Here is a 22,580-nt window from a genome sequence, read left to right as displayed (position 1 = left end):
CTTTAGCTCTCATCCCCTCCTTGGGCTGCAATTCCAGTTCTGCTGTGGACTTTTGGTAACGTGGAAGGGTTGAGAACACCCTGAGAGCCTAACTGCATATTATGCTGAGATGATGAAAAAGACTTCAGCCTCAGTATCACAGCTCATAGAAGTGTTCTCAATTCCATGCCCTCATTGTTCTAATTAATTGTTCTAATGAATGTTTTCTTGAAGCTTTTATAGATGAACATTCAAAATAACACGCAATAATAATAATATACTCAGAATAATCACATTAACTAGCTGCTTTGTTTGGTTATGAGCTCATGAAGGTGACCTTTATATTTTTAATTGTTTTTTCAAAGTTCTTGAATGCAAAAATACCTTTTCCTGTAGGTCCATCTGCTACATCAGCCTCTAAAAAAACCACAAGAATGTGAATATAGTTTTGAAGTTCTAATTAATGTAAATATTTGTCTAGCTGAATTTTACCATGTTATCTAGTGGGATCTCCAAAAAGTACCTCTGTCATAATTTTCATTGCCTTCATCCCACAAAACCAGGTACATGGGAACTTCCAGGTCTTCTATCTTTAGGCATCTCAGTACATCCAGAAATCTGCCCTGTTCCTCCTTTGGGAGGTGAGCAACTTGTTTTCAAGCCTCACTTGCAAGAAACAAAGGATCACTGCCGGATTACTGACTCCATAGCAAGCATGAGTGTGACATTTGCTGGCAGATTCCTCTCCCAGAGACTTAACTCCAGCCACATCTGCAGCTGGAATGCTGAACCCACCCTCCATCTCTGCACAGGCAACATTTTCCCCAGGGCTTAGGGAGGGGATTTTTCTACACAGAAAAGAGTCAAAGAAATGAATGTTTTACTTAATAGCCATTCACTAGACAAGCTTTTAATCTAAATATTCTCCTTTGACTGTTTTCTCTTTTTCTTTCTTACTAAAGCATTCTTGAATCACCCTGTTTTACTTTTCAAAGGCCTGCTCTTGTGTGCATGCCGATGGATTTACATGTTTCTTCTGTAGATCATCCAGCAGGTAAAGCTCCTGTTATAGAAAATGCAGACCTCTACAAGCAGGGCAAGTGTCCCAGCACACATGCTCTGCTAGTTCACTGCATACCCCTGAGCAAGTGTTTTCAATGCCCAAGGAAAAACTGTCATCTTGCTCTCCAGCAATAAATTATGTTGATGAGCTGGTGTCATGCAGCAGACTGCTACCTGATAGAGAAACAATCAGCAGAATGGTTCTGAGAAATCCTACCTGGGGAAACAAGAGTTGTCAAACTAGAGTATAAAACCATATTTAATGTTTCTAGGGGCCAATATGAAGTCATTGATCCAGGAATATCTTCGTATTGATGGAGCAAACCTCAGCCTTGCCCTCAGAGTTTGGGTATTCTCATTCAGGGGCTTTTTGTGAGTTTGTTTGCTAATTCTACCGGACAAACATCAACTCAATGCATTTTCACAGAATCCCTGACTGGTTGGAAGGGACTTTAAAGACCGTCTTGTTCCACCCTGCTGGCATCCCTGCCACGAGCAGAACATCTCCCACCAGACCAGGGTGCTCAGGGCCAGGAAACACTTCCAGGGAAATTCTGTTCAGGGCCAGGCTGGATGGAGCCCTAAGAGTACGTGAGTATTTTGGAGAGTATACGAGAAATTAAGATGTAATTTCAGGACAACCTGTCACCACTGACACCATAGCCTTAGTCCTACCCTTACTTTCCCTGTACCAGTACAAGTGTTTGCATGGTTGTTCAGTGCCACACATTAAACCAGTCTGATCCAGGCCAAAACTAATCCACGAAGATCTCATGGAATAAGAGAGGATGGTGCCCCCTGAATGTGAGCACAAATAATTAATTTTCTAATTCTGCAGAAAACTTCATGTGAAGTATTCCGTTTCTTTCAGATAAAAAATAGTATTTATTTGGCCCCTGGCTGAAAATCCCTTCAGCAGACTACTTAAGCCAGCACCTTCTTAAACCACAAAACCAACAGGCAGAACACGCAATTCCTTTTCTCTTTTATTGCTCCTGCCAATGTGACTACCTTTACGCAGGCACATTGCTTTCCTAGATTAAAAACTGTTTTATTAATCTGGAAGCAATGTTTTGCCCTCTACCCCTCCTCCTAAGGTTATCCAATTAACACACAGTTATCCTTTTAAGAAGTTTCCACATTTTCTCTTTAACTTTTTTGTTTTTCAGATCTGTGTAAAGGTTACTTGGCAAGAATACATGCACAGGACGTTAAATGGAGACCAACCCACCGCTAAAAGGTAATGCACATAGAACATAATACAGTACTTTGACATCATTTCAAATAAATACCCACATACAAATGTAGTAATTTTAAATGCAACAATATTTCTTATGACTCAATACTGTAACAGAAGATGGAAATATAAGTCCCCACATCTAGGAATAATAACGCTTTTTCCAGCAAACAGAAATCTTTTCCGCACTGTCAATATTAGGTCAATTTGTACTTTTTTTGAGAAGTGGGAGGGCTCCCCTCCGGAAGTACCAATTTAATCAACCACATGAGCCTCACCAAGCCATTGAGAGCCTGACATGGCTTGTTGATGCGCTTCTCTGTTTCTGTTTGTTGAAATCACAAATAGATACAACATGCAAAGGACATCCCGATGTGTTGCAGTTCACATCTGCACACAGCGCCGTGGTTCCTGCACCCATCACCGCACACCGCCCACAGGTAAGAGACATTCCCGACGCATTCCTGGACTGATACCATAAACGTGGTCATACACTGCTCATCTGTTCAATATAAGTCCATTTGGTTCCCAAAGTGTAGTCGGGTTTGTTCAGGTTTGTAGTTTTGTTTTTTTTCCCCTCTATACCCCTGAATTTGCAAGGATTTGCATGATGAAATATCATTGACTAACAGAATTTTTTACAATTCCTTGAATATATAATCTCTATAGTAAGACTACCATTAAAAATGTGCGAAATGGGAGTTCACTCAGCACTTATTGCTCCACATCTTTAACAAATTCCAAACCAGCTATTCCATTCCTCCTAAGTGACAGGACTTGGCCTACGCTACTCTAAGAGTCTCCCCTCAAATGATCAAAGGCACTACTGGCAATAATGAGTGACAGAAAGGCGCTGATAGATAACACCCTATCACTGACCACTTTAGAATTTTTCTTTCTAAATGTACCATAATTTGGCACAATAAAATGAAAAAAGTAACAAAACAATTCCAATTTGGAATTTAACTGGTATAGTTGTATAAAATTCTGTTAATCGATAATACTTCAACTTCCTAAAACCCAGGAATTCTGGAATTTATAGGTAATACTACTTATTTAATATTTTTCAAGTGCCTATTACTGTTTTAACCAGAGCAAAGTCAAGTTTTCTTCTTGTTACATTGAACTATTCCTAAGAATAATAATACAATATGAAAAAAACCCCAGAATTTGAATACCCTGGATTTCTTAATGAACATGGCAGTTAAAAAATCAGTAATTTAAACATATAAAGCATAACATTTTAATTAAAAAAAAAGATGCTGAAGCACAGCACGTATTTTAGCAGAGCTCCTGCTTTTTTGTTGAAACTTTTCTAATCACAATCTAGAGTCGTTCCCCCCCAAATCTCTGCCACATGCTGATATATAATTCATAAGTCACAAGTTTCAAATTGGAGAGAGATTATGAGCACAAACCACTGCATTTATATAAACTCTTCTACATAAGTAATTGAAGAAGCTAAAGAAAAATATCAAAAGTGCACAGGTTTAACAATCAGGTAAAAAATGAGCATCTGCAATGAAGTAAATTCCCCCATCCGACATTTCCAGGAGAGCACAGACTAACATGGTGAGCGTTACACTTGAAGTAGGTTTCTTCAGCACTTGTAAGGTTTCTTACTGCAGCAGCACTTATAGGTAAAGCTTGTTTGTTTTATAGCTTCAGGCAGAAAGGGAAGGTTTCAGGTAATATATAGGAAAAGGTGTTTTCAAAAGTTAGGATCAGGTCAGTGGTTTCCATTCTGTGTGCAATGGGCCACCACTTTGAACCAGAGTGAGGAGGGCTAAGAAATGCTGTTGCACTGTTGGAAAGGCCTTCTTCAGGGACTACTCTATAGCTGAAAAATGGAAAAACAAAATAGCATTAGAAAAAAAAAAATCAGTGTTTATTTCTCAATCAACTGAAAACTTAACCCCATGTGCTGCACAGGCAGGTTAGTTGGCTGAGGGTCTGTTAGCTGGCTGGGGGAACTGCAGCCACTCCAGCTCACAGATGCCTTCCCACTGGGTGAACAAGGCTTTGTGGGCTCAGCCTGGAAGCAACAGCTTTGCAGAAAGAAGGATTCTTACAAGTACTGAATAAAGCTTTGCTCTTCAAGCATAAGTTAAAAGCAGTGAGTGTGCAAGAAGTGTTTTCAGTGAAGCTTTAGGTTCTCCAGAAACATGCAGGTCAGTATATCATGCAGGCCTATGCAGAGAATCATCCAGAAGAGCCTGCTTGCAGAGGTAGGTGACGGCTTAAGGAATTTTCCATGCTTTACCCCAACCCATTGAGACTGATACGAAAGACTTACAGCAAATGAACGTCTCAAGAAATTGTTAATCAAGAATTAAAAGACTCAGTCTTAAATACTACCTAAAAATACAAACAGCAGGATCAAGTCACTTTACACCATTCCTCAGTTCTTTTCCTGACAGGATAAACCATAACAGTGATAGACTCAAACAGCAGTCAGGCTGGTTCTTAGGGATTTTTAAATATTTGCAGAGGTGACTGAAAAGGGAAATGATCACTAAGGGTATTGGGCTAATAGCAAAATTGTTCATACTCGTAACTGAAAGAATGAGCCAAGCCTCACAGCAATAGTCACTGTCTGGTAACACTGAAATTGTTACAGAAAATTCCAACTAATTTGAAAAAAAACTTAACAATGCATTCAATTAGTTTTCCCAGTTTACCTTTTTGCCATTAGTACTTTTGCAAACGTACTGTCATTAGGGATACGGAAGCAGCAAAAACTGTGTTAAAGCTCCCTACTATGGTGGAAGCAGAATTGTTACTGAGTCTATTAGTGCAGAGAAAGTTAGCACTCAAAAGCTTGCTTTCACCATGTATTTTTAAATTGTATTTAATGCAGGAATGAGAAGAATAAAGGCCTTTTGGAAGATTGTGCAGCAAAGAGAAAAGCAGGATTGAAAATTATAAAAGACATCTCTTCCAAAACATCAAACCTGCTATTTAGCAATATTAAAGCTCAAATTCAGGAGAATTCAGTATTTTCTAAAAGAAGTAATAACAGACACACAGGGCCTAGTTTCTAAAACCAGAATTGAAATTTGTTTAAACCCCAACCAGTCATGTTTTAGAAATGAATTAGAATTTAATCACTTGGGGGTTTTTTCTTCCTCTCAAGATCAATAAATGCAATTCTGGCTCTGGGCTGCAGCATTTCCATGGTTCCCAGCTTTGTAGCAAAGTTTCATTTGTTTAAAATCTCACTGTATTAATTTAGAAGACTTCCCCCCAACACAACTAAAAACACCTAGGAAGCCAAAATCTCCCATGGTTTCCCCTCAGTGGGAAAACCAGCCATGCTCTTATTAGCTTCTGTTAGCACTGGGATATCTCCTGAGTGTGCACGGGCAGTGCACGGAGCAAGCTGTGAGCATCGACAGGGACGGGCAGAGGAGCACAACCACAGCACAGGGTTAGAATGGCTTTGGGAACCACACTATCCAGCACTCACCGGCACAGGCTCGCATTGCTTTTAGTAGCACTATAGGCATACAAAAGTATTCAAAAGAGTACAAAACAAACAGGGCTTTACATTAAAATAAAGTCTGAGGCTAGGCACTTCAAACTCTGGGTTAAACAAAGAACTGTGCCTTTTAGTGCTCCACAAATTTTCCTCAATTTTAGAAGCAACATTTTCAATCTTTTTCTCTTATGTAGGCACCAATTATGAAGTACACTTTTATACTATCAAACTTACTGTAATTAAGTGGGTAAAAAGGCCCCTTAAATGTTCAATATCAGACAAAGGTTTATTTGTTTTTAAAGATTAGTATGTGCACTAACCTACTTCATAAATCATTATTAGCAGGATGATCTGGATCAATTTCCTGTGCCTCTAATGTAGAGCCCTGTGAAACACATGGCTTGCAGACGGAATGCAGTATCATCTGTGTACTTAAATAAATGATCAGAGCTCTGAAATGCTACCTATTCAGGTTAATACTGAGAGCTAAGAAAAACCGTTTGTGACCAACAATGCTAGACCACAGTCATATTAATTCTACACATATATATTGTGTGGCTACAGCTTCTTCCCTGTACAGGATGTCTCAGACAGGTTCTTTCCAAAGTGTTATGCTTGCAAAGAGCAACATAAGACCACAAAGATCCTTTCAGGACATAACTTCTTAAAGACGTACTGTCTACCAGGTAGGATCCCAATTCTTAACATTTTAAATTTTGTATCAGATGGAGTAAATATTGCATATTTTTAATATAATTGTGCAAGTTTCTTCTGATTATCCCTCTGAAGAGAGGGACGCAGAGTGTAAATAATGTACCAAGGTTTTTTCTAGCTTTTATAGCCTATAAAAGCTTTAGGACTTTGGTTAGTGGTGATACAATAGCAAGTATTTAACATCTGCTACAACAGGCAAATTAAGTTTGACTCTAGTTTCCAAATGCTCTGCATTCCCAAGACATAGTTCTAATTTTAACCTTTGCTTTTCACCACTTAAGCCAGAGTAACAAGGAAGGTTTTCTGTTTGTTTCTGCCTATAAAAGCATTTATTGAAGTATGCTGCAACCCTGGAGGAAGGATCACATTTGTGCTCTACAGACTACAGTAAGTAACACCAGATACATACTCTATCAGGTGTACTCTTAACACTTACCATAAACAGCAAACCCCAGACATGTTAATTGTGGAAAAAGCTAATTGCTTTCCACTATTAACTTGTTAATAGCATCCCCATACTTACGCATTAGTTACAGTTAAGACCACCATAATACAATCTGTATTACCTGGTTCAACAACATACTAGTACAAATCAACTCACTGCAACGTTAGATAGTGGGGATTTACGCTGACAGTTACAGCATAAAATAAGATGCAGAATATGGTTTTTCTAGACATGTGTCCTAGTCACAATAGATTTTATATTTCTCACTACAAAACACCTGGTTGTTCAGGACAGATCCTTCAGACCTGTCTCCACAGGACCGAACGTGACTTACACTGGGGTTACTGCCCTTGGCTTTGGAGGCAGACTTTGTGCGCACCCTTTTGGACTGCTCATGGTCCAGTTCCAAATGTTCCAGGCGCTGGGTCAAGGCCAGTTTCTGCTGGATAGCCATCCGAAGCAAGGAGTTCAGAGTCTTCTTCTCATCCTCAGCTGCTGCAAGTTGTCGCTGCATTTCATCCAGCTGTGTAACATATTCATCGCATCTGCAATGAAATACATCAATCTTTAGCAATCCTGGTTCCATTATAAGCACCTTCCAATATAAACCCCTGTGTCCCACCTGCACAGCAGTGATAGCTTTGCAGCTGCTTACATACACACTCTTAAATAGGAACTTCAACCAAGCTTATAGACAACCACAACTACTTCTCACTGGGGTTCTTAAAATCCCTTACTCAGCACTTCATGCTCATGCCTTTCAAGATGGTGTATAATTAACAGCATCCTTGAAGAGCGGAAGTATGCAGCCTGATGTAACTGTATTTATGTCTGAATGTCAGCGAGATGTCCTCCTGCAAGTAGACCCCATGCAGTCATACTACTTTTGTCTCTGCTTAACAGAGATCACAGTGGTTCTAAGCTTCAGGTTGGAAAGGGTCTGAGGGCAGCAACAGGAGTGTTGTGAAATGGCCAGTGCTAAAATGGCCATTAATATCAGTTGATGAACACCTGAACTGTGACGTTTGTTACTTTAGACAAAGTCCAAGTAACAAATCTCCAGTGAGGACTAACCAGCACTATTAAAAACAAGCATCTTTCAGAATTCTACTTTAACCTACTCTGATCACGCTATAAATAGTGGCTGTCTTCTCCATAGCAAGTGGCCTTTATATAATTGTTCTCACCATCAAAATCAGTTTTAAAACAATTAGAGGAACTGAGTTAGTGGGAAGGCTGTGGTAAAGCTGTATGAATGCCTCAAGCTGTTCCATCTACAGTCACTGTCACTGAGCCTGGAAGCTGCTTAACTTGCACCATGAACAACTTGAAAAATTTAAGTCTACATGTAGGTGCATATTCACTGCACAGAGACAAACATTTATGCAGATAGGTAGAGAACTAAATATTCATAGGTACCAGCTGGAATTTACCATCTGTAAAACACAGCTTCTTCATAAAAGCAAAAATATCAGCAGAGAAGTTCCTTCTAATATTGAAACGGAAAAGCCCCTGACTTTAAGGGACATATATTGTTAGGTAATATAAAGCAGACTGAAAAAAACCCACCAACAAAACAAAACTGGATTGATACGCAGATTCACCAGCTGTGCTTATTCTATCAAGCCTCAAATTCTACTCTCCCTGACTTTAAATACCAGGATTACACCGACATTCCTAATTATATTTGCTTGGGAATAGAAATAGGAAAAAGAAAAAAACCCAGTTTTTTATTTTTGAATACATAGAGAGATTAAACAGTAACTCAGAAATATAAATATAAAACTGCATGAACTATAACTGCACTGCAGCTTTACAGACCAGGAAGTTTGTATGAGTTTAGGGCCCCCACATGCACAGCAATCTGCCCCCTTGCATCTCTGGGCATCCTGCTCTGGAGCTCCTCACAGCCTCTCTCACACTGTGCAGCCTAGGGGAAACCAATTATGTGAGGGGTCTTTCTTTAAAAAAAAAAAAAACAAACTCAGGAACCTTAAACTTGTTGGAACACCAACACCTGCCCTTCTCAGCATGGTCAGATGGACCCTACAGCAACTCCTAGACTCCAGAGAGTGGAAGCCAGACTCAGGGCCAGATCTTGTCCCATTAATACATTTCAGCATTAGAGATGAAGAGAGATGGAAACAGCCCTGGGAAGTCTGAAAATACTAAAATAATCTTGAAAGCATAAGAGCTCTTCCCCTCTGAGGGAAGGTGTCACCAGCTCCAGAAGGAGGGCGTGGCCAGAAAACTGAACAGCTCCCAGCATCCTACTGACTCTGTGCCCGGCTGCTCCAGAGTGTCAGAGAGGTGTTTTCTTCCCTCAGGGGTGGGAGCAGGGCACAGGCTAAAGATTCCTGAGAGGTCTGAGAGGCTATGGGGTTTCCCCCCAGCTTTCAAACACACTCATGACATGTGAGGTGAAAAGCAAGGTCTGGCTATATCAGAAGTGACCTTTCCGATTTCTTTTCTGCACACACCTCAAAACTGATTCCTTCGAAGCTCTGCTAGTGCAAACCAGGGCGCTGTCCAGAACAGCATTACCAATTCCTTGAGGAATGGAATGTGATTGCTTCAGCAAAATATGATCTGTCACTGGAGTGACCTGGCCCTGTTCCCCTTGTTTCACGCTCAGTATTGCTGTCCCAAAAGATTTGGGCAACATAAAAATATGGGGAGGTTTCCCCCCTGCCCTTTTCCAGCTTCTGTCTTGTGAATCAAAACATATCCACGTTTTAGTACAGAATATGAAGTTAATGTAGCCCCAAAACTTTCAGCTCAGTGAAGCAGTGTCATGATTGCTGCTGTCTCGATCTGACATGCAGCAGAGAAGTGTTAATCCAGGCCAGCCAAAGCAAGGGGGGGCAGATCTCTTCATCCCCACCCCACTTGGAACAAAAAGAGATAAGAAAGAGAAAACAAAACCATTGCAGTAAAGCAGAACAGGGACTTCCCACACCGTCTTACATACATTTTGGTAACATTCCTGCCTCTTGACCAAGCACAGACAATTGTGCCAAAGGCTGACTGGTGACACATAAGCCTGGCATAGTCTAGAAAGCAGTGAAGTCTTTCCCATGTGAGCCAAGCTGTAATTAAAGCCAGAATTTTGACTCCAAAAGATTATTGTAGCAAGTCATTATCTCACAGAGCTTCCTGTCAGCATGAAAGTTTACAACATCAATTGACTGTCCTTAGAAATGACAAGGTATTCACTATTTCAAATACCTATATTGGTTGTTTGGTTTTTTGTTTTCCATAGAACTCTATTCAGGAAGTTCTTTTTTCCTTCCCAACAAAAGGGAAGTGTTATCAGTACCATATATGCAGCTGCGGTTTTTAACTGTGCCTGAGCAACTGTTCTCTCCTATAGAAGAGATGACTGGGGAGAGGCAGGAGTGTTAACTACTCTACCTACACACCATCCTGCATCCTGAACCTGCTTTCCTAAATCTTTAATCCAAAAGGAATCATATAGCCTCAAACGCAAACCTTGTCCTGGTGCACGTATGGCTGTCCAGAGTCAAAGAACACCACACTGTACAAAGCACAGCAATCATTTACTGGAACAAAGGGGCGAGAATTTTCCCAGAAGTGGCTCAAGATGTTGCACACAGAAATGGACTGGGATCGGCCCCACTTTCTTCCTTCATGCTGCTCGCTGACTCTCAATTTAATTTTCTCAAAAAAAAAACCCCAGCAATGTTGCCTCCCTAAGCATCTAGGACGACATAGGCTCTGGACCTGCTTTAGCTGGCAGCAGCAGTTATGGCAGCTTATCTTTGTTCTCTGTGTATTTTTACTGCTTTGTTTGATTGAAAAGAAAAGCTCCTTCCTTTGACAATTCCATTTGCCATGTGCTAGGCTACTTCCCAGCTATATATTCAATAAAATCAGAACAGAAGATGTATTTCGTTTAAAAACACCTTTGAAAGAAAATAATTTAGTTTTCACGCTTTTAGTAAGCATATGAAATTAGTATAAGCCTGTTGTATTTTCACATATTCACAGCTTTAAGTAGATAGTGAACTCAAGGCTTGGATGCTGCCCATTTTCTTACTACTGGTAATTAACAACATCAAAAAAAGAAGCTTAAGGAAACAACAACTAGAATTTTAAAAACAAAAAAAGCTATATACAAATATGTGGAGGGATGGCAATACTGGCCTTCTGCCTTGCATCTAACCATCCTTCAAGGATTTGAACCCAAATTGCTGGTGGATGAACCTGTGGACCTGTGCTTCATCAGCACCGGCATTGTACTCTGGAAATTGCAGCTTCAGAGATGTTCTCCAGAAAACTAGCAGAAACCTACCGTTTTCTCCCTCTCTCCTTCCTTACTGAAAAGTTAACCAAAACAAGCCTCAAGCTGAACTTCTAAGTCAGATTTTTCTCATCTTTTGATTTGTGATTTTTTTCCCCTGCAATCAATTTTAAGAAACCTGTGCTTTGATTTGCTTGTAAGGTTGAGTAACAAACTCTTACATGCAATCTAGAAATGTATCTTTACCTACAAGACAAGGAGATCATACCTCACTCCCATGCTAAATCATTAGAAAACAGGATATATTCATTTCAAGTTCCCTCAAAGCACTTGGGAGCAGCTCTTTCATCTTGCAAAGAAAGGAATCAGTCTTTCTCCTGACAATATTTTAGAGGAAGATGAATTAATTGATGTCAAATCTGCCACTAACCCTTCTTCTTACACTTAAGTAGGGCTTTATATTGTTCTGCGTTAAAAAAATCTCAATTTTCTTAGCTTACTAAATGGGACCTTAAAAAAAATAATGCAAGCCTACCATAAAATATATTTTGAAAATTAAATATTTTTGCCAGGAAAAGCTACTGGTAGCTCCTAGCTCTCTGCTCTCTACATCACTCTGAAGTGATCTGAATACCACCAGCAGTATCAACCCTGATCTGGGACCCACCGTTCCCAATCACTGTATTCCTATTTGCTGCTGGTGGTCACAATAAACATTGCACAGCACTGGGCACAGCAAATTCAATAAATACTCAACACCACCTTGAAAGTAGCCTTTTGATTCATACACACTTGAACAAAGACCCAAGTGAAGTGAGTTAACTGCAAATATGTGCTCTTTGTACATTACTCATAACTTGACTTACCCTCTGTACAACAATTTTGTTTTAGACATACAGTGTTGTCTAGAGCGCTGTGGCAGTCCATTAGAGCTGGGAGCTGTTAATCCGTGTTGCGCAAGCCTCCCCTTGTCTCCAGCTGAGGTGTTACTGTATTTTCATTACTTATTAAAAATAGCTGATAGTATTGTCAAATTAGTAGGATTAACCTACTTTGAAAAGGAAATTAGGTCAGTTACTATATTCATGCCCAGCCTCCAACTCTCATGTATTGTTACAGTTCTCTTACATCCGACAAAATGAGTATCTTCCTGTGGAAAATACGTGTGCAGCAATCTGCTTTGTCCCACACTTGAACGCAACATTGAAACAAACATGGAGGGGTAAAGGCTCCATCACTCGTTATTAGTCTCTGCTGATACAAACCTCTTGGCCAGAGAAGAAACACAACTCTTACTGTGGGGACTGCTAAGAGGTGCTCCTTTAGCAAGCTGTTTACAACAGTGAGGACAAATTGGGCTGTTACATACTTCTGATACTTGAAAAATGACTAAAAATCAGACCTCAAAACAGTTTTTGAACTTATCTCCACCAAAGCACCTAGGAACACCACTTGCAAGCTTACCCTACCCAAAATGGAGACTTAAATGAAACAGTCACTGAGAGGAATGCACTTGGCCAACCACCAAGCTACTAACCCTCCTTGACCAGGGATCAGGAGTGAAAGGGATGACAGTACCCCACCTGCAGTACTAGGTCGTGATAGCTACTGTGGCATCTGAAACACGGGGCACACTGGGAGAACAGAGCAACTCTTCACGATCTCGTGTAACTGTCACCATCTCAGGCTAGACACAGACTCCAAGGCCAGGCTGCCATGCTAGGCTCAGGAATGCTCCTAAGACAAAAGGCTCTGAAGGCCACATCTCTACTCACTCCATCCTCAGTTTTTTGAGTCCTCCTTTGTTCCTGGCTCATTTTTTTCACTACAGTTATCAAGCATATCATAATAACTGATAGAAATTACAATTGTTCATTTAGGCAGGGGAGTCTGTTGTACATCTCCAAACACAGCTCACTCTACCTCTATTCACCCACAATTCCCTGTGAGAATGTCAGGACAGAGCTCCTAAGTCTGTTTCTTTCAGAAAAACTTTTATTCTGCTTCCAATTCCTCCCAGCTTGAAGCTGATCTACAACGAACAAAGGTATCGCAATTTTTGCATATTAATTACACTCCAGAAACAGAGAGGGAGAGGAAAGAAAATAGGACAAATCCAGACTGTACAGGGTATTCCATTCCTTGGCAGAACAAACTGCCGCAGTTCAACCTTTAGCATTCCTTGGTTTCCACACTTACTCTATGCATAAATACAGCTGAGGAAGGCTGAATCGCCAGGAAGCCAAAGATTATTCAAGGAACATGAGAGCTGCTGCAGAAGTACCTCTGAAAATGAGGAATCCTCATTTGCATCCTTGTGATTCCTTACTATGGTGCTCCTTAGCAGGTGACAGAGAAAACCCTTCTTGGCTTTTTGTTTCCCTTTTTTGAAGTGTCCAGAGACCGAAAAGAAAGAAGCAGCACAGAGCACATACAGACTCCCCCAATCCCTGTGGATTAGCTTAAAAGCAGGTGTCTAGGTTACATTAAACAGCATTCTAAGGCAAGGCCTGGAATGCATTTAGGGACTCATGGCAAATGAACACTGCCAGGGGTGTCCCTGTGAATCCCCCCGAGCTGAAACCGACCATTTTTAGATAAAGTGTACTGGCTCTGTACTGGGCACTGGTGAGGCCACATCTCGGGTACTGCATTCATTTTTTGGGCCCCTCACCTCAAAAGGGGCATTGGAGGGCTGAAGCACATCCAGAGAAGGGCATCAAGGCTAGTGAAAACTCATGAGGAACCGCTGAGGGAGCTGGGTTTGTTTAGTCTTGACAAGAGGAGGCTCAGGGGGGACCCCATCGCTCTCTACAACTGCCTGAAAGGTGGTAGTGAGGTGGGGCCAATTTCTTCTGCCATGCCTGCAGTGAGAGTGAAATGGCCTTGAGCTGAGACAGAGGAGATTCAGAGTAGATATTAAAAAAATGTTTTCACTGTTCAGGTAGCCAGGCATTGGAATAGGCTGCCCAGGAAGGTGGTGGAGTCATCCTCCCTGGAGGTGTTCAAAGAGCATCTGGATCCGGTGCTGGGTGATGTGGTTTAGGGGTTAAGTGGCAGTGCTGGGTTGACAGTTGGACTTGATGATCTTAAAGATCTCTTCGAAACTTGATGATTCAGTGATTCTACGTGTCAGCAGGGTTTTAGGTCTGTTAACACCACAAAGCACAACTAAGAAGCAGAAGCAAGTTCCAAAGACAAAGCAACCAAATCAGCTGACGCAGGTCAATGAAATGACAGACGCCAACTGCAGGATGGACAACTTAAGAATACCAAGATGTTTGCAACATCTTTACCTTTTTCTAGGTCATCAAGGTAAAGCAGAGTCCCATCTTCAGTGTACAATAAATGCTCATTTTGCATTGTTAAATATCACTCCTTCTCAGAGCTAACGGCTTCAAGAACTAGGAAGAGCAGGTAATCTCTCAGCCAACTTGAATAAATACTGCCACAACAGCTTTATGTTTTGTAGCAACAGGAGCATATCACAGACACACACATTTGCAAGCAATGACCTTGGGAAAAAGAACGCACCACTCCACTCTCTGCAGGGTGGATGGAAAGGATGTTCAACTCTTCCTCACACAAGCAAATAATTAAATTTTGCTGAGTTCGTTATACTCTTTACCTTGTAGCAAACATAGCTCTCAGGGAAGAGAAGGTGGCAGCATCTTCTTTCAAAGCCTTCAGCTCATTTCGCAGCTTCATCATGGTCTCCGTAACCATCGCTTTCTCATTCTCATACTTGCTTTTTAAGTTGGCAAGGGCTACTTCTGCAGTCTGTTAGTTACCAGCGAGAACAGAATCATAACATTTAATGAAACTCTTAATCAAATGGCTGGCTAGAAGATTTTTAATCACTATTCACATAATGAAACATTTACTTTGTACTGGAACATTAAATTTGTGGTCAACTTATCTTGTACAGATAAAATAAAATTTCATTTCTGAACACTGGGAACAGACATAGCCATCTCCTACTCCCATTAACCATGTAGCAGCATCAAGGAAGTTACATAATATAGACGTAGTGAAACCTATCTACTAGCAACACAAAGGAACAAAACAATCTACTTAGTATCTCGATATTTAAATGCGTTTGTCAATCACTAGCACAGTTCTCTAACCCTTATAGCATTCTGCCTATCATACATTTGGGACATCTTTATTAAAATGTGAAAAAGAAAACTTAATGTGTCTATTTCATTCTTAAACAACACTACACTTTTTTTTAAAGACAATTTCAATTTAACTTTAGAGAAGCGAAGCGTGCCATGTGGTGCTTTAATGGCAGTTATTTTCATCTACTGCACTGCTAATGTTGTTGAATGTCGAATCCCCAAAGACTGATTTTACCTTTCACCCCTGTTATTTTGACCACATTCTTGTATCACATTCTCTCCTTGAAAGGCTCTCTTTTATTTTGCAGTTTGAGAGAGAACAGTACTTAAATTTCAGAACACTTCTAAGGGTAAGTACTAGAATTCTTTCAAGTAGAAAGCAAGATTACCTCTTCATTTTAGGTGTCCTACATTAAATATAACCTGATCTAATTCAGACAGACAGTAGATTGAAGCTACCTTAACCTTAATGAAGTCTCTGGAGTATGTGAGAAGCTGAAGTCAGTTACAGCCCCAGTGCTCGGCTTTAAGTGGGACAGCTGGGTCCCACTTAATGGACCTCTAACGGAACAGCCGGCTTCAGCCTCGGACTAGCTGAATACCAGCAACGAAAGCTCCACAGAGCTGAGGGAATGGCAGAATGACCTCAAAGATAAATTCTCTTGTGCTTATGACCTAATTCCCTGACACTGTAACCTTCAAATCCCTAAGACCTGGTTACCTGTTTGTTGGCTTTCAGCACGGTTCTCAGAGTTGCTATCTGTTCCCTCTTGGTGCTCAGCAAGGACTTCAACTTCAGGATTTCTTCCATGAGAGCTTCCTTGTCTTTGTCCACCACCGGCCCAAGTTCTTGAGTGGCAACGCGCTGCCTGGACAGCTCAGTTGTTCTGTCCACAGCAGCCTGCAGGTGTTTGATCTGATCCCGAATTATAGCAATCAAGTTGTAAATGTTCATCGGTTCCTTTCGAGGATCTGACACAGGGGATGGCAAAGATGACACTGGGGATGGACTGCTGTCACCACTTCCATTCTCTGCCTTTCCCAGCTCAATAGTTAACAGCCCTTTAGAAAGAAGAATGGGAGACCTTCTTCCCTTGGCCTCTGGACTACTGCGTCCACCTTTACCTTCCTTGTAGTAGTCCAGCATCACTCTGTTTGGAGTTTCATTGTTGCACATGCAGACATGGTGGTATAAATTGGCCAGCTCTTCACTGAAGGTGACTAGTTCATCTTGGGCCACGCTGAGGCTGCCCTGTGTTTCTCCAGCAACATCACTGACTTTCTTCAGCTCCTTCTCCAGCCTGGTCATCTGTTCTCTATCGTGCCTGCTGGACTTTTCCAGTGAGGTGATCTTTTCAGTGAGAGCTTGGCTCTCAGTCTCATATCTACTCTTCTCTTCCTCATACTTAGACTCACATTCTTTGTATTTTGCCTTCAAATTTTTGAGCTCTTCTTTCAGGTCAGTAATTTCTGCCACAGCCACTTTGTACTTGCACTCCAGGATCTCTGGCCCATTGATGTCAACTTCATAATAGTCTCCATCTTCATGGCTATCTCGGTCCTTTTCATTGTCAAGGGCAGACTGACGCTCCTTACTGGCCTGGAGCTTCTTCATGGCGTTCAGATTTTCAGTGAGCCTGCCAACTTTCTCATGCTGCTCTGAGAGGGCTCCCCGTGTATTCTCCAGCTGCTTCTGAGATTCCTGCAGTGTTGTTAACAAAGTAACCTTTTCTCTTTCCATCTGAAATGCAGGAACACAGACATCTATGTCAAGGGAACTGTATCAACTAAATGGTTTTACTCTAAGAGACAGCAACTTAGCCAACGGTCCATATGGTTACAGAAAACCAATCACTTGCACATTATGGGACAGGCTATACAGTGTATTCTAAAATTATCTCAAGTACAGTGTTCATTGCCAGTTCTTTCTTATCTCCACTTCAAAATGCACATTTATTCCCTAGCTGAAGGTCTCACTGTGAAAACTTCCTTTCAGCTAAAGACAAGCTGAAGTTTATTGCTATCATCTAAATTATCAAGTAGATTCTAGAAAATATGCAGCTAGTCTATGGTGAAAGCTCAGAACTTCATGAAAGACTCAGAAATACCAAAACTTGTTCAAGCTTCTCCTCTTAAATTTCTCATTTTTAAAAACTCTGACAGTATTTTTGCAAAGGGCTTTTTCTTATAGAAGATAATTTAAAACATGCTTGACAAAATATTAGTAGGAAACAGAAATGTGTACCTTGTCCTAAACTCTCCAACCTCCTAATTGCACAAATGTAGCACAGAAATGCTTGGTGCTGATTAAGACTTCATGCTCTTTGAACTAATTACAGAAAATATAAGTACAAAACCTCTTTTTGATGAAGGTGATTGGAGTAACTTTCAATTTTGAAACAAACCACTATTGTTCTTGCTAGTGACATAATGAAGTAGACACAGCAAGTACTGCACAGGAGATGCATTAGAACTTTCCACCAAGGAAAGGACATGACTGCCAATTTCACTGCATTGAAAAAAAGGACGGAAAAGAAAAACCTGCGGTTTTTCACTGACAAACATTTAACATCCCGAAATTCTAAATCAATTGAAACCTTTAAAAATACAGTATGAACAGTATGGTGGCCATGTGAGATACTGAAAAGACTGAAATTACATCCCAAATGAACTTTAGGAGCTATTTGGAAGTGCACAGCTCTTTAGGAAACCCATTTACCTGCACAAGCTGCTGTTTTAGCTTCTGGATTTCAGAAATGTTTAATTCACTCAGAAGATCTGAAACCAGACTTGGGGCTGGAGGGAAGCTTTCATTTTTCTTGGGCATTGAAGTACTGTTCTTGCCATTGCTGAGTTTGCTGAGGCAGTTTTGTTCAAATCCATTCATGATTTCATCATTATTGGGCTCTGTGACTTCATCGCTGAACTTCAGCCCATCCAAAGAGATGTTCAGGTGGCTGTTGTACATGGAATCATTGATGTTCATGTAGTGAGACAGCTCCTTCCGAAGGTTGTTCTTCTGCTCCCGCTCTGTCTTCAGTGTCTCCAAGGCCTCCTCAAGCTGGCGCTCAGAGATCTCCTTCAGTCGGATGGCATCTTCCAGCTGACTATTGAGAAACTCTGTTTCCTCTTCAAGCCTTTTGATTTCATGTTTCAAGCCTTCAAACTCCACCTGGAGATATACAAATGGGGGGGAAAACCTCTAATGAAAATGTCTGCCTGCAAGGCAACAAGTCATTTTGCTTTTGAATGTTTAATTTCACTTAAAATATTGTACTAATAGAATACTTTTTCCATTTCTGGAGTCTGGTTTTAGCACTATGACTGTAAACATGGCTTATGTAATTTACCTTCACAGAGCCCATAGAATAAATTCACTAAGCAAACTGTCAAATGAGCTGATCTGTTCCAGTTCAATTAGGACAGGCGGGAGATACAGTGTGTCTGATACAGAGTCATACCAAAACAGGCTTTCCTAGCACTGCATGCAAACATTTGTTTGATTAACAAATTCCCTGGCCAACCTTCCCACAAAGTCAAGCTTCACCTTTCCAAAACCTGGCATGACCAAGGTACACTTCGACACTCTGCTTCACTGCCTTTCGAATACACCACTGGGTTAAAACTGTGATCGAGCTGTGCTTTTATACATTCAAAATAAAATGCTTTAGCATTTCTCTCATCATCATTTCAGCACATCTTGAAAGGGCTACAATTCAGACTCTACACTTGAGACTCATGTTGATGAGTTTGACGGCATGCTATGTATTACCTTTAATACTGCACTTTTCTAAACCTCTCTTGCATTGAAATTATGTACACAAACGATTAATGTAAAATTTTTATTCATTTGGGGGAAGCAGGGAGGAAGCAAACAAAGAATACTTTTCCCTACCCTGAAAGAAAGGAAATCATACCACATGATATGTCACATTATTTATTTTTTGCCAATTGCTAAATGAATTTTAGATGTCAACATAGAGCAACCTGGGAATGGTGAACCACACCCAACTTACAAACCAGGAATCAAGTACGTTAATTCAGTGTTGCCTGGGAAAACTTGATGGCTGCTTCTAGTTACATCAGTAACTAGAATAATTAAAAACTAGAATACTTAAAAGTTCATCAAGTAGGATTAAGACAAGGTAGAAAATTAAATAATCCATTGCCATGAAAAGAATGAGCTCTTGGTTCCGTATACTTCCACTGAGATAAAATATTTCAGATTGTAGTCTATTTTCAAAGTTTCCAGAATACAAATACAGCAGTCAATAACTACTAGCAAGTATCAAGATAGCATCTGAGGTTAAATTCGGCTCAGCCCAGAATGGCAGCATTCTCCAATATTGTTATTCTAGAATGTGAACATGGAACTGGGAACTTTCACCTGCTGAATATGATGAACAAGAAAAAAAGGTAAAACCCAAAAGTAACCAGCTACATAGGTTCGATTTTACCATTTCCCTCTCTCTTCCAGTGTGCCTCTAGAGTACGACAGCCCCTTTTGTCCCTACTACACGATGTCAGGGCACCCAAAACTGCATAATTAGACCAAATATATGCAGGTGAGAACAGGTCCAACCTGGAACCCCATTTTGGGTAGTGAGGCCCAAAGTAATAAAACCTGACATAGAGTTTCACTTGGAGATAAATAAAATACATTCAATATCCCACATATCTAGTTTGACAGGGCAGCTTTCATTGAGAACACTGAAGGAGTTCTGCAGCAAATCCTAAAGAGATTTTACTATGTGCTGACTACAACAGATGATATTAACATTGAGTTTTCTCAAGAACTTTTATTTTAGGAATATTATCATGGAATTGTAAAATCAGAGAATAGTTTGGGCAGGGAGGGACCTTAAAGTTCATTTTGTTCCTCCCCCTGCTGTGGGTAGGAACACCTTCCACTACACCAGGTTGCTCCAAGCCCTGTCCAACCTGGCCTGGAACAATTCCAGGGATGGGGCAGCCATAGCTGCTCTGGGCTACCTGCGCCAGGGCCTTACCACCCTCACGGCCGAGAATTTCTACTCAATATCCCATCTACCCCTGCCCTCTGGCAGTGGGAAGCCATTCCCCCTAGTCCAAGGTCGCTTTCCAGCTTTCTTGGAGTCCCTTTAGGTACTGGAAGGTCTCCCTGGAGCCTTCTCTTCTTCAGGCTGAACACTCCCAGCTCTCCCAAACTGTTTCCAGAGCAGAGAGGCTCCAGCCCTCGCAGCGTCTTTGTTGTCTATGTCCTTCACTTTCTCAGTTGAACCCTGAGCTTTATTTATGCAATGGGACTGACAAGCACCTGAAGAATAAAAATAGCAAGTCCCACACTGATAGATAAGTGAACCACGCCAAGACCACGCCTAAGCTAATTAGCTCCACAAATGATAATTCCGGGAAGTTCTTAAGAAGTTCCAAGAATGCAGTTTTCTAAAACTCTGGAAATAGCTGGAACTGCACAATTAAATGTGACCTTTCAGACAAGCAGTCACACAGGTGTGACAGTGCAGAGCAACTATAACAGCATTTCAAGTTTATTGAAAGTAACTAGAAGAGAAGAGGAACGCAGAAATGGAGAGAATGTAAGGATTAAGCAGCAATTGAAACATACATTTCAGAAACACCCCCATTTCCAGATACTGTAAAAGGGAAAGGATGGAAGACAGATGGATGGAGGGCATTGTAAAGAGACACTGAAAAACTACTGTAGCAAAAGGACTAAACCAAGTAACAAAGCAGAGTGATAGAGACTTTGCTTCCATCAGAGAGAGAGAAGGTGATGGAAGGACGTGGAAGTCAAAGTAGATGCAATAAAGTACTATGACTGTATAAGTAGTCAGAAGGGACAACTCTTGGTGCTAAAGAGCTTACAGTCTCAAAAGTAGTACAAAGGTAGAAAATAAGTAGTTGGGTGTTCAAATGAGACAGAACCATACTGCAACACAGGAAATTAACTGGTGCTACCGAAGCAATGCTCACTGGTTGGAAAACTTGCCTGATTTTGCTTCAGGACAGACACTTGCTTCTGGAGACAGATGTTTTCCTCTTCAAGCTCAGTGTAGTCTTGGAGCAAACGTGCTTCTCGGAATTTATATTCCTTGATATCATCTCGCAGGCGGGCCCTTTGGATCTCCACATTCTGGTTGACCTGGAAAAACGAACAAACCCCCAAATGATGGCAATTTGGTCAACTACGATTAAATTCCAAAATTTTGTATCTTTTCTTATGTGCGCTAATTAATTAAGTTATATTGAAACAAACTCTTCCCCTCACCCCCTGAAATTACAGAACACCAAGTCATTTACACAATAATTAGATTTTGTTTTCTTGCTTTTCTCACAAATTCTCACCGTTGACTCAGAAAAAAGTCAAGAAACAAGCAAGGAAAGCAGCATTCACACTTGTGTTGCTGTAGTAACCATCAAAAGTTTTCCAGACCAGAAGTCAGTGCCCAAATCTGTTTCCACTTTAACAAGAAGGACCTCCTCACAAGAGAAAGACAGATTCAGATGACTCCAGATGTTCTTATTTGGATATGCATTTGTTGCTGCTTTTCAATAGACATTTTCTTTATGCCCAAAGCAATAAGTGGAAAGTATGATACAATGAATCCTTTTGGAGAGAGAGACAGAGTTAAAACTCATGAAATCTAAGATCTCAGGTAGAAAAAATTAGAAACTGGCTGACATAAAATATTCCACTCCCTCAGTTCCAAGACTTATGCAGGACTCAATGAAAGACTTCAAAGAAAAAGTTACCATTGTTTTGAGATAGACAAGAAGTAAAAACCAATATATTGCTGTAGTATGATCTTGGGATCTTTCATGAATATATGCAGACACTTAAATAAAATGAGCTGGAACATATCCAGCTATGGGAATGGCTCACTGTACTTAGCTTTTATTTTTTCCAGTATTATTTTCCTTCAAGCCCTATCTTCAAACACTTAATTCATACAAAGTGAAAAGTATGTTCTAAAACATTAACAGAATTAGCTTCAGATAAAGGCAAACTGAATACAGTTGCCTAGAAAAACAGTATTTTTGCAGCCGTGCCCATGATGCAATGGGGTGGTTTTCCACAGCTCTAAATCAAAACCACTGCTACCTGCTGACAGAGGCAGCCTGTCACTTCAGCTCGGGCATGGGGACCTGCTGCCTGATCTCACCCATCCTGCAGCCCAGCCAAGCAAGCTTCAGCCTCTGGCCTACAAACTCAAATTCCCTCCAAGCTCTCCACTCCTGGCCAGACACAGGCATGCCAGTGATGGCTAAATACAGCC

General features: G+C 40.8%; 1 protein-coding gene across 2 annotated transcripts in view; it reads right to left on the bottom strand.

Moving 5' to 3' along the window:
* Positions 1–2,014: 2,014 nt before the first annotated feature.
* Positions 2,015–22,580, bottom strand: part of BICD2 (BICD cargo adaptor 2) — a 60,939-nt gene continuing 40,373 nt past the window's right edge. The window contains exons 3-8 of one of the 2 annotated variants that reach the window (XM_042026610.1): positions 21,293–21,445; positions 18,023–18,475; positions 16,025–17,044; positions 14,811–14,962; positions 7,253–7,463; positions 2,015–4,118 (exon numbers count right to left, since the gene is read on the bottom strand). In XM_042026610.1, the coding sequence (XP_041882544.1) occupies positions 4,113–4,118; positions 7,253–7,463; positions 14,811–14,962; positions 16,025–17,044; positions 18,023–18,475; positions 21,293–21,445 (1,995 nt within the window). In that variant the 3' untranslated portion in view covers positions 2,015–4,112. Of the gene's footprint in view, positions 7,464–14,810; positions 14,963–16,024; positions 17,045–18,022; positions 18,476–21,292; positions 21,446–22,580 lie in introns of both variants that reach the window. The other variant, XM_042026609.1, reaches the window with a different exon arrangement.

This window comes from Corvus kubaryi, unplaced genomic scaffold (assembly GCF_017639235.1).
Source record: "Corvus kubaryi isolate FWS band 111438036 unplaced genomic scaffold, C.kubaryi_AGA036_p1.0 37285, whole genome shotgun sequence".
Classification (NCBI taxonomy): Eukaryota; Metazoa; Chordata; class Aves; order Passeriformes; family Corvidae; genus Corvus; species Corvus kubaryi.
The sequence above is the reverse complement of the archived record's forward strand: the minus strand, read 5'-3'. Positions and strand labels throughout refer to the sequence as shown.